This window comes from Telopea speciosissima, chromosome 7, assembly GCF_018873765.1.
Source record: "Telopea speciosissima isolate NSW1024214 ecotype Mountain lineage chromosome 7, Tspe_v1, whole genome shotgun sequence".
Taxonomy (NCBI): Eukaryota; Viridiplantae; Streptophyta; class Magnoliopsida; order Proteales; family Proteaceae; genus Telopea; species Telopea speciosissima.
In genome coordinates, this window is record NC_057922.1 from 15238918 (window position 1) to 15251002 (window position 12085).

General features: G+C 37.3%; 1 protein-coding gene and 1 long non-coding RNA gene across 2 annotated transcripts in view; one reads left to right on the forward strand and one right to left on the reverse strand.

Moving 5' to 3' along the window:
- LOC122667369 (trafficking protein particle complex subunit 1-like) overlaps positions 1-8667 on the forward strand; it is an 11293-nt gene extending 2626 nt beyond the window's left edge. The window contains exons 3-5 of the mRNA XM_043863630.1: positions 4506-4624; positions 8348-8408; positions 8491-8667. Of these exons, the coding sequence (XP_043719565.1) occupies positions 4506-4624; positions 8348-8399 (171 nt within the window). The 3' untranslated portion in view covers positions 8400-8408; positions 8491-8667. The remainder of the gene's footprint in view (positions 1-4505; positions 4625-8347; positions 8409-8490) is intronic.
- LOC122667370 overlaps positions 1-11120 on the reverse strand; it is a 22099-nt gene extending 10979 nt beyond the window's left edge. The window contains exons 1-3 of the long non-coding RNA XR_006333790.1: positions 11109-11120; positions 4867-4879; positions 2725-2734 (exon numbers count right to left, since the gene is read on the reverse strand). This is a non-coding gene — a long non-coding RNA (uncharacterized LOC122667370). The remainder of the gene's footprint in view (positions 1-2724; positions 2735-4866; positions 4880-11108) is intronic.
- Between the last annotated feature and the right edge of the window lie 965 nt (positions 11121-12085).

The window sequence follows — 12085 nt, forward strand, 5'->3', positions numbered from 1 at the left end:
ATAGTCCTTCCCTCAGGTGAGTAGATTCAAATAACCAAGTGGGCATCATCATCCTCAGCTTAGCGATGTAGTTGTTCCTAGCTGTTTGTAATGGGCTATTCTAATCACCCAAGGATTAGGGTTAGAAATCTTCATGTAACTCCAAAATCCAAGTGAGTATATGAACCAAAACCAACAGCTGAGATTTAATTCAACCGAATAGACAAGTCGGATGTGGCCAAAATTCTGGTCAAGTAATCTAACAGGGAAGGAGAATAATCCCTTGAAGTTGAACCAGATTCAACGGTCGGATTTGAGCATATTAGGAGAGTACTAAAATAGTAACTTGCTGGAAAATTAAAATCAGATTTAGAAACATCAGTGGAACAGAACCTACTAGGTGGAATAGCAAGAGAAACCAAGATAGAGAGTGAGAAAAGAATTAGAAAGTAGTGCAAACATAATAGCAAGTGTTATGCAAAATAATAACTAAAAGAAATGCTAGAAACAAAGCAAAGAATGGTGTTGCCGTAAGGTTCAATTTATGGCAGAATACTGCTATTAGTGACAGGAATCAATGGGGGAAAAGAGAAGAAATAGAAGATGAAGGATATGAACTATGCTTTCCCACCTAGAACTTGACTAGCATCTCACCAGTATAAGCTTAACAAATTGTTTAAAATCGTTCGTAGTGGGTATCCCTATTCTTTATTTTTAACTTCGTGGAAATAAACAAAATAGGAAACCCGATGTATGGTAGGGAGAATCCCTTACAATTTATGTTGTCTTCAAAATAGAAACTATTCTAGAACCATAACAAAATATGAACTGATTGCTTAATCGCATATGAGACTTAAATCTCTTATATTTGGGTTTATAGAATTGGCTCATCACAATAGTAAACCCAAAAATACTAGGCCCATGGCCTACATAACCCATTGAACACTCAAAATTATACATATTGGTTCACTCATGGTACTGTAAGACCAAGTCACAGTGACCTAGTCCCAAGCAGGATCTCAATAATTATACCCAACAGGTTCTAAGTTCAGACTTACAGTCAATAATAGAAACCAAAATCCTATCTGTAAACAATAGGTTTAACTTAGGGAAAATAGTAGGTATTCAAACCCTAAATAATGGTCACTTGATGGGGTTTAATCACCAACCGAAAGTAGACCTCTAAGGGCTGATCAAACCCTGAAAGTCTCAGACCAAAGGGGTTACAAGCTGCTGAGATATTGCTAACTAATGAAATTAGAAACTAGTTTCAAAATTTGAAGGTTAAGGAATAGGACTCAAACCAGCTAGCAGATCTATCCCAAATTGGGATCGAATGGAGGGGATATTGATAGAAGTTTGTCTTCCAAATATTACTGGAAAACAATGGTAGGATCTCAAGTTCCACAGGCTTGAAGTTGCAGCAGGAAAATAGAAACAAAGCCAGCCGCAGGTGTGATTTGACTGTCAGATCAGCAACTTTGATAGCAGCACTTGGGGACTTCAATATAGACTTCAGTAGATGATCTCAGCAGCACTTCTGAGAATTGGATGATCTCAGTTGTGTACAGGAAATAAACTCAGAGTAGGGATCAGAAATCGATGGAGAACATATAAGAATGGGGATAGGGAGGGGTTGGCTATCTCAGCCTGGGCATCTCACCCTGGGTATCTCACCCTTCTTAGCCTCTCTCAGGACAATGCATTGCAAACAGCAACATAACTTTATTCATTAAACCGTGGGCCTCAAGAGCTGATTACAATGTTTATATAGCCTAATGTCTGAGACAAAAATAGAAACTAGAGTCTAACTAGGATTCCCAATTAGGATTACAACTCAAATAGGAAACTAAATAAAATTCTAATAAAATAAAACCTAACATCAACTCCTCTAAGCCAGGTGTCCAGGTGGGGCCCATATCACTCTTCATGTGAACAGTAACTCGTGAACAGTTTTTTTGCCCTTTTCTTCATGCTTTGATCTACATCACATGGTCCAGTCCAATGGGCTTTTTTGCTGCTGACGTTCTTGTCTTCTGAACTGCATCAGTTTCCATGTTGGAAATGGTAAATTGTGTGTGTTGTCATTCTGACTAGTAAGAAAGCCATTTGCTCGACGAGGACAAAAGTCACAAAATTCATTCCACCTCTGATATCCTTGTTCAATTTGATGTTGTCTCTGTCACTTGTAACATGTGGAAGTGCACTGGTGGGAGGCAGTTTGAGTCCACCTGGGGAGCTTTAGAATAGTAGGCAGGGACTCCCTTTTTTCCCAAAACATTAAAATGTTGTCTCAACTCTAGCCATTTTTCATCATGTTTGGTACTTTCTTTCTTATAAAATTATCAGTAGTTTAGGCTCTGAAATTTTTAATGAAACCATTGCTCTGTGAATGGTATGGTGTAGACAAATGCAATCCTTTCAGCCGCAGAACCTTGACCTCAATGAAATGTGCTCTTGGAATACGCAGGGGGTAATGCAATTGTGGGTGTTATCTTTGACACTTTAGATCCTAGTTTGCCTTTCATTTATTTTGTTTAATTTTTTTAAAATTTTTGCCATCTAGTTATGATCTTATTGCCACTAAAACAAGTAATCCAACTCAAAGTGTCAATTGGACTCTCTATGTTGCATATGAAAGCATGGACATGAATATAGCTTTCCTATTATGATCTCATTTCAATTTGATGTTGTCTCTGTCACTTGTAACATGGTCAGTAGATCTCTCATCCCTTACCAGCCCACCTTTTGCCAGCTCATCGGCCAAATAATCACTAGCTTTAGGATGCTGCAAGACAATAATAGCAGCTTCCATAGATGTTCTAGGTCTCGGGATGAGATGTGAGGACCTCCTGTGAACCCCAATGGAGATATTGTCGACCTGAAGGTTTGCAACTTCTCATCTCTAAGGGTTGGAGTCATGCCATAATGGAAGGTGATACAACTAATGTTATCGGATGGATGAGAGATTCAGTGGACACTCCTAGGCCTATAAAGGAGCTGGTGGCCTATGTGAATGTTTCCTTCTGTTAGAAACCAAGGAGTGCCAATGAAGTTGCTGATGTGTTGGCTACCTGGCTAAGCAAGGATTTGTTAGATCGAGACTCTGTTTTGGGGATGATATTCCTTTGTAAGAAGCAATGTATGAATGTATTAAGGGGTTTTGGGAGGGCGCTTCTGGCTTCAACCTTTTATCGTTGTTTTCATCACTATGTGTTTCGATATACTATTATGCATCCTTTTATTCCTGTTAGAGTTACTAGAGGTTATGTTCTAAGGGTAGTTTGGGAACTAGCCTGTTGTCTAGTTGCCCTATTATGTAATATCTATCTTTTTACCTTTTTTACTCTTTACCTCCTTAGGGAGGTGTATGTAATTCTCTTATCTCTATTAGTGAAGTAATATAGGTGTGGAGACATCTCTCTTACACATAACACATTCAACCGAAATATTCTCTCTTTTTTCTCCTTGTCTCCTTCTTCCTCTCATCTCTTCTCCTTTCTCTCCCACCTTGTTCTCCTCTTCTAACTAAACCTAAAATCTAACTATTCCTCCATCAATAAATTCTGTTGCTTATCCAAAAAAAGTTGTTGACCTGATAAAAAAGAGAAGAATCAACCTCAACCTCCAAATGGGGCTCAATGGTTCATACAGCAGGAGACAACTCAATCCAAAAAAAAAAAAATGAGCACTACATCTTCAACTGGAAGCCTAGATTAGCTAATGATGTGGCAGACCAATTGGCTAGGGAAGGTGTTCATAGATTGAGGTGGAGCCATTGGAATTCTATCCCAGTAGCAGAGTAGGGTGTTTGTTCTACAAGTTTTTTGTACCTCCTGTCTTGGGTGTTTTTAATATTGGGATCCTGTAATCCTATTCCCATTAGTCCATTACAATATATTTTGTTGATAGTTATCAGAATAAAAAAGATCACGATATTGGCTGGTTGTAAATCTGTAACACCTTGATCACCCTTGTTGAAAATCTTAATATTCCTCCTATAGCTGGTCAAAAATAGATTTTTCAGGTATCTACCAACAAGTTGAGCATAATAGCTTGTCTAAAAGGAAGAGTCCAAAGTCTGGACGTAATTGGGAAGGGGAAGAAGAACTGATCTTTCTGCAACCACTTGAAAATATTTAGCATGGTTGGGCATCTAGCTTTCTAGATTTATCAAGTAATGGTAATCTTGAATATCTCCATTTTGTCACACACTTTTTTCTGAAAATGCTATTCTTATCCCCCCCAAATGAAGGGGCTGGGGGTAAGAAGGGAACTGCAAAAGTTATAGACAAATTTATTTTCTGAAGTGCAATAGAGTTAAAAATTCTTGGGCTTCGCCATGATTTCTGAAATAAACTTTGCATTTATTAATTGTTCCCAGCCTATGGGAATCTTTAGACACTCTGTATGCTTAATGTTAAAGCATGTTTTATTGCCTTGTACAAATGGTTTTTGTTAAACTGAAACCATTGAAACACAAACAATAAATTTCATTTGTTGCTTGATCTGTCTCCACATTGCAGATAATCTTGGTTACTCACCCCAAGACTGGTGATCTACGGGATTCCCTGAAGTACATCTACAACTTGTATGTGGAATATGTTACTAAGAATCCACTTTATACTCCAGCAACTCCAATTAGGTATTGTTTCTCATATCCTCAGTGAATAATGGGAACATTTTTAAATGTAAACTGCAATAAGAGATCATCAGGAAATGTTTACACATGCATGGGTTTGGGGAAGACGGATGCCACCTGTGAGATATTTTTGTTTAAAGTCCTCTGATGCAGTCATAATAACCCTAATTCTAGTTGACAATTGAGGACATTGTAGCTGCTGAAATAGGGCCCAGATTACAGCAACAAGTCAGCCTTATCCCAACTAAATGGGCTTGGCTACATGGATCATTTTAAAACAAAGTAGGGAAAGGAAAGTAAGAGGGATGAAAAATAAAAAGGAAGAAAAGTGAGAAATGGAACATGAAAAATGAAAGTAAGAGGAAAGAGGATAGCCCAGGAAATCAGGAAAATCTAAGCTACATGGTGTTGGCAACGTGGATCCTTGCCCTCCAATAGGCTCTATTTGAGGTTATACTTGGCACAAGACCCAGACTATGCATGTCATTCTTCACAACCTCACTTATGGTCATTTTAGGCTTGTCCCTAGCTCTTTTAGCTCCTTCAGTCGGAATCAGATCACTCCTTATTGGGGCGTCCCCAGGCCTCCATTGCACATGGCCAAACCACCTCAGACGACATTCTCGGAGCTTGTCTCTAATCGGGGCAACTCCCACATCAGCTCTAATACGTTGGTTCCTCACTTTATCCTTCCTAGTTTTGCCGCACATCCATCTTAACATTCTCTTCTCTACAACACATAGCTTCGCTATATGACACTTCTTAACCGCCCAACATTCCACCCCATACATCATAGCAGGCTGGACAACAGTCTTGTAGAACTTTCCTTTAAGCTCTAAAGGAATGTGTCAGTCACACAGTACTCCGGCTACATCTCTCCACTTCATCCTTCTCACTTTAATTCTTTGTGAAACATCATCATCTATGTCACCTTCTTTGTGTATGATAGACCCCAAATATCTAAATTAGTCACTTGGCGGTATCTCTCCTCAATTTTTCACCGTGCCATCATCCCTCATAGTGTGACTAAAGTTACACATCATATACTCTGTCTTTGATCCTACTAATCTTAAAGCCTCTTGTTTCCAAGGTCGATCTCCACAACTCTAACTTAGCGTTAATCCCTTCTTTTGTCTCATCCACCAAAAATGATATCGTCGGCGAAGAGCATACACCACGGTACCTTGTCTTGGATGTTCTTGGAGATTGATTGGACTGACGAGGATATAGTATACAATAGGAGAAAGATTGGACTGACGAGGGTAATAATATGGGAACAGAATTAACAATTAAATCTGAAACCGAAATGTTTTGGTGAAATTTCGGTAAATTTTGGGAATTTCAGTAAATTTAGTAGTCATTTTGTTTTGGTTTCTTGCAAAATTGAAATATTTTGGTTATTTCAGCAAAATTTTGATTCTTGGCTGTGACATAGTAGATATCTCTGATCTGCAAAAGACAGTCCAAAAGGTCATGTGTGGATTAGGTTAAAATAGGGAATGTGATGGGAATTAGATTTAAACTCAAATGTAAGAACCGATTCTGATCTGTGGAGAATATCAGCTTATAAAACAGCATAAAAGTGAAAATCGGAGAGAAAAGAGAGTTCCAGAGATGACTGACTAGTAATTGAAAAAGTAACAGGAAAATAGAGTATATGAAGAAGAATAGAATAGAGAAATAAGAAGGAAGAACAGTGATGGAAAAGCAATAAAATAGGATTTATTATGTATTGAAGATAGCCTGCTGCAGCTTGCACTAATTGAGAAGTTTGATTAAGTGAAAAGGAGAGAGAGACTTCACTGCTTCTCACAAAAGTAAAATTCTATTTCTCAAATCACTGTCGATGCATACGGGGTTACAGCTATATATTAAGACAATGAAAAAAGAGAATAGGGACCTAATAGAAAATTAGGAATAGAACTCTACCTAACTAAGATTTGTTAAATATAAGCTACTAAATACTAATAACTAAAAAAGACAATAATATTTTAATGGCGGACCCACTACTTTCTTTAATACTTTACTAATCAAATTACATTTCTGTTCCCAATCTTTAGAGTATCGAATAATTAACTGATGCAGTTGCACTGGACTTTAATCCCGTATGGAGGCCTATGCACAAGTTTGGGAGAGGCCCAGAAGGTTTTGGTGGCAGTCCAATGGGCTGAATTGACCTTTGGGTAGTTATATTAAAGTTTGGGCTTTTTATTTTTATTTTTTGGGTTTCATTGTAATGGGCCTAATTTATAAGCACATAAAGTGGGGATAAAATTAGTATAAGGGATTAGTAGTTAAGCATTTGGGTTAGATCAGGATACTTGATAGATAGAGTTTTGTTTTGAGTTTATTTATTTTATTGAGTGTGTTAGAGTGATTAGGAGTCCTTTTATGAGTCAATTTAGGAATTTTAGGTCTTTATTATATATATGTAATACAACCCATCAATTAGAAATTATTTGAGTGAAGAATAAGAGTTTTTTTTTTTTTAAAGGAGTTTTGGTGTTATTGAGCAGTGCATATGGGATTGGGATTCCCATACCTGAGATCAATCTCATCTCTTTTCCCTCTCCTTCCATTGATATGATTTCTTACCTTAACAACGTAGTTGTTTCCTTTATCTTAGATGTGGTCACAAGTTGATCATTGGACCTGCTTGCATCTAAGATTCATAATCTGGATTTTCAGATTGTATTAATTGATATCAGAGCCAAACCTAACCACCATGGATCCTACTCTCATCTTTGCTATCCACCATCAACTTCAACTCGTGCGAGAGAACTTGCGAACAGTTGAAGTGAATAAAAAAGAAACTCGGCGATAATGTAAAGAATTTAAGAACCAATTGTTGATCACATCAATCATATGGGGTCTTTGTTCGATAAATTAATCTCAGTTGTTGAACAATAGGTGTAAGACATAGTGGTTTCAGTTATTATTGGTGAATCACCCATGGAGAAGCATAAACTTGTTGATCTTTTGATCAAACCAGTCAAATTTATGCTTCCACATTGCGACTTCAACAATGGATTCCTTATTGTTGTACTGTTGGGTCGTGGTCTTATCGTCGAGGTTGAATGAAATGCCAATCCTGATGTACAAACCATTGTAGTGAACCTATTTGAAAGGAAACAACAACAGATACAAAATCACATTCAAACCATAATTGGTTAATATTTAACTCCTTTGCTTTGATTATGCCTTTTCATTAGACCTGAATATTCTGCTTTAAAGTTTGTAGAGTTGCCCATAAACTCATTGAAAGCTGCAATAATTCGTCCCATTTTATTTCTGAATAATCCTCCAAAACCTGCTCTTCCTGGATTGCCTAAAGAGCAACCGTCTTGTTGCTCTGTTTGCTATAATTTATGTATGTAATAATACATATAATGGTATTTTGGGTTGGTGGGGGAACCATGTCAGTTTAGCTGATGTTGTGTCCTTACTTTATTTTCTTTTTGGTAATATTTGGGCAGATACTGATTATTTATATGTGATATACATATATTGGTTATTTTTGGTTGATAGGAGAACCATTTCGTTTTAAATGTAGAATTGATACAATCATGTGAGTGTGGTGATACTTGAAGTACTTTTTTTTGGGGGAACTCTTTTGTAGTTACAACTATAATTCTTCTTGGAACTTTTTTCTTCCTTTTTGGATTGCAAGCTTCAGTTGCAGAAGATAGTCTGGTGACTGATTTTGTCTTTTATTTCTGATTTTAGATGCGAGTTATTCAACGCATCTCTTGATCAATATGTGAAGAACCTAGCATAGTATAATGAGGTGAAGTATAATCATCATTTTATTATATGGGCCTCACAAGTGAAGGAATGACTGTTACATGGTAATTTTTTTTGTTTGACAGAATATGGAGATTGAGATAAGAAACCAACAACATAGCTTGATTTAGTTGATGGATGGGGAGAAACTTAAGGTGTCCTGTGTCCCGATTGAGTGGTCTGTTGATTTCACACAACAACTGAGACTTACAACCTATTGCAACTCTTACTTGTCTATTCAATATTTTGTTTTGGTGAAATGTAGGTAACTTGTCTATTAGCTTCTCCTCTTCTGTTTTTTTTTTTTAGAATGATCATTTAGCTTCTGTTGAGAATATTAAGGATATCTACTCATCTATTGGCTGAAATTAGGAATTTAAATACCAAGTTATTGGATTTTGTATACCTTATTCCTACATGTCTCACTTGTGTGGTCTTTGTTCTACGTATTTAAATGTTGTAACCAAATTCAAACTTTATTTTTCTTCTTTCTTGACTTAGTTAAATTTTATTAGGAAAAGCAACAGGATGATAGTCCTTATTTACAGCCGTCTTTCCTATTTGGTTGGCTAAATATACATGCGAAAATGTTTATATAAGTTTGCATCTCATAAAAATATATTCTAATCAATTATTTTAATGGGAATATAATGGAATTTATTTTTGTATTCTGTATTTTTCTTGGGTGAATGGATTATCTAGTTGGAGCAGCTTAGTGGAAACTGCAGTTCTGGAGAATCGAGAACGATAGGATCGTAACGGAATTGATCAATCGATCAAGCACTAACATTTGCAGGGGGATACTCTTCATAAAATCCAACACTAAAGTCTTAATTTTTATTCAACTTTCACTACCTTCCTTCATTCATGAAGGATCACATATAGGCTTAGGGCCGAGTACATGTAAGGAAGAAAAGAAAAATAAGAATCCAATCTTCAATCAGCCCAATATACTCTCAATCAGAAAATAAGAATCCAATCTTATCTTCAATCAACCCAATATATTAGCTAGCTAATTGATCCTTTTTTTATTTAGAAATTGAGATCACTCCAAATCAGTCCAAATCTTCCCTATTTTAGGTGGAACTTTTTTCCTTAAACTATTGGGAAGATAAGGAGTGACTGGATTATCCCTGCAGGGGCTGACCATGCCTGGCACACCTCTCCTTGACCAGGGCCAACTTTCAAAAGACCTTGGGGTGTGAGGTGGTGGCTTCCACTTTGTTAGCTTCATAGTCCAGGTCTAGGGTTGCATCACTAGTGAAGAAACCACAAAAATGAGAGGGTTGAGGATGTCCTCAACTCAAGAGAAAGGCTAGAATAGTTTCTCAAGGCACCCCAACTTGTATAGAGAACTAGGGTGTCAGTAGCACTCTCTCAAGGCACTCTAAGTCTCTAACGTGCCAAGAACCTCCCAAAATGTGAGGGAAAGCTCTATTTAAAAGACATAAGAGACTTATTTAGTCTCATAACACATGGAGTGATCAATCCCATCCTAGAACCATTGATCTTGGGAGAAGGTTGGGCTGTTGGAGATCAATGGCCCAAAAAGAAGAAAAATCCATTGGTAAATCAAAATTATAGTGAAAACATGGTAAATCATGTCAATTGGCATTCTTGGGAGTCAAGTAATGAAACTAGACAGGTTCTAGACTCCCAAGGGTCGCCTACAACATGTTGTGCTGAAATTCGCAAAAAAGAAGAATCCACAATTCCAGTAGTATCTAGAGTTAAATGTCGAATGAACCCTGTTCGCTGCCAAAGCATGAACATCGATGCCAAACGTGAATAAAAAAAAATGCACTCAATATTGATTTGTTGGTACTAAACATCGAACAAGGCGCAGTGTATGTCGGTATCCAACCATTGTCTATCAAAAGTAGATGATTATGCATCAGTCCTTTTACAGTACAATATCACATAATAGACTATAAGGCATGTGTTAATTTACTGTCATATCTATAATCTATTGAAAGTTCAATTTTAGATATTTTGGATACCAATTACAAACATTCTTTATCTTCCATATTCTCCCAAGTAGGTCAGTGGATTCCATGTTGGGCATTGTTTTCGAATATGGCCAAACATTACAAATCTAATACACTGATATAGGTTAAAGCCTAATGACTACCAAGGCCCAATATTAAATCATGCAAATTAATTTATGTAATCCATATAAAATTGGATTTGATGGACACATTACTTCGCTTAACCTAGGGCCTTTACCAAGCTATGTGCTAAGTTGCCGATCTCACTACGAAGATATCACAATATCTATGCATTGAATGAGCAAAATCTTCTAATTAATGTTGAGAGGATTTGTCAAGATAATACATGATCTACATGACCTAGAGGATCTACATCCATCTTTTTATGGGAAAAGATTTAACCTCTGATACGCTGATAATGTCAATTAATTAATTAATATACCATTTACATTTCTCTTAAAAAAGAACTGTAACCCAATAATATCCCATGCATTCAAGAAGTTTTACAATAGAATCAACACGATTTCTTGAATTTTTATCCTCTCCTATTATAACACGGTGCTGTAACGCATCGTGCTACGACTGCAGAGGTTATGTACACCATGTGGGATCTGTTGTGCCACATGGTCTTGGCAGCGCCGCACGATGCGTTATAGCACCGTTCTATAATAGGAAAGGATAATGATTCAGATTTCCTTGGGTCTTTCCAATCCTACAAGAAGAATGGACTTCAGGGTCTAGTTCTCATTGAATTGTTCAGGTTTATCAAAGGAACATCGACATGGTGAAAATCATTGCTTTGGCCATCTTTGCTATTCGAAAGCTTGTAAAAAATGTACGGTTTCAATCATTAGCTTGAGGGATCATCCACCATGGACATAGGCTACATAGCCAAACCACAACCTTTTTTTCTTTTTTGTCGTTACAGATTATAGAACTAATTATTTATATTTTGAAATTTTTTTTTTTTTATAGGGTGCGAAATATAGGTAATTTGATGGGATCCGTGGATGCAGCTGTTTGCACTAAGCGACAAGGCAATATTGGAGAGTGCATTGATGCAAACTGCAATCTAATTTGTTTGAGATGGGGGATATGGACTTTACACCGCAACTGCTAGAGATGGGGGAGGGGAATCGGCTGGACTATGAAGAAAATATCCCACTGTGTGCCCAGTCAGCCATTGGGATGTGTGGCACAGCCCAGCCATTGGATGCCACATTGGGCACTCATTGAATGATATCCTCCAAAGAGAGGAGCCAATCACCAGAGGGGGGGGGGGGGGAGGGGGGGGGGAGAGGTGTACTTTAAAACACTCCCAAAGTTGCATGGATTGGACACAATTACTTGGTCATTTGAGAAAGATTGTGATACTATTTTTTCCAACCGACATCCAAGATTAATTGGCCCCTTTTTTTTGGGTTTGCCTGTCAAAGTTTGTTATTGGTGTGTTGTAACATGAGTAATTTGCAGGCTATGAAAATATAAGACTTGTTTGACCAGGAACTTCAACTTGGCTTGATGCTAGAACATGACTCAATGCTTGTATCCAATGACAGAGGTCACAGAGCAACAAAGGAGAGTCACTTGATGATATCCTCACAGAATCTAGTTGCAATAAGTATAGGTTAAATATACTTTCCATAAGGTCTGAAACACCTCCCTATTTCAGTACAAACGGGTGTTTTAGCGT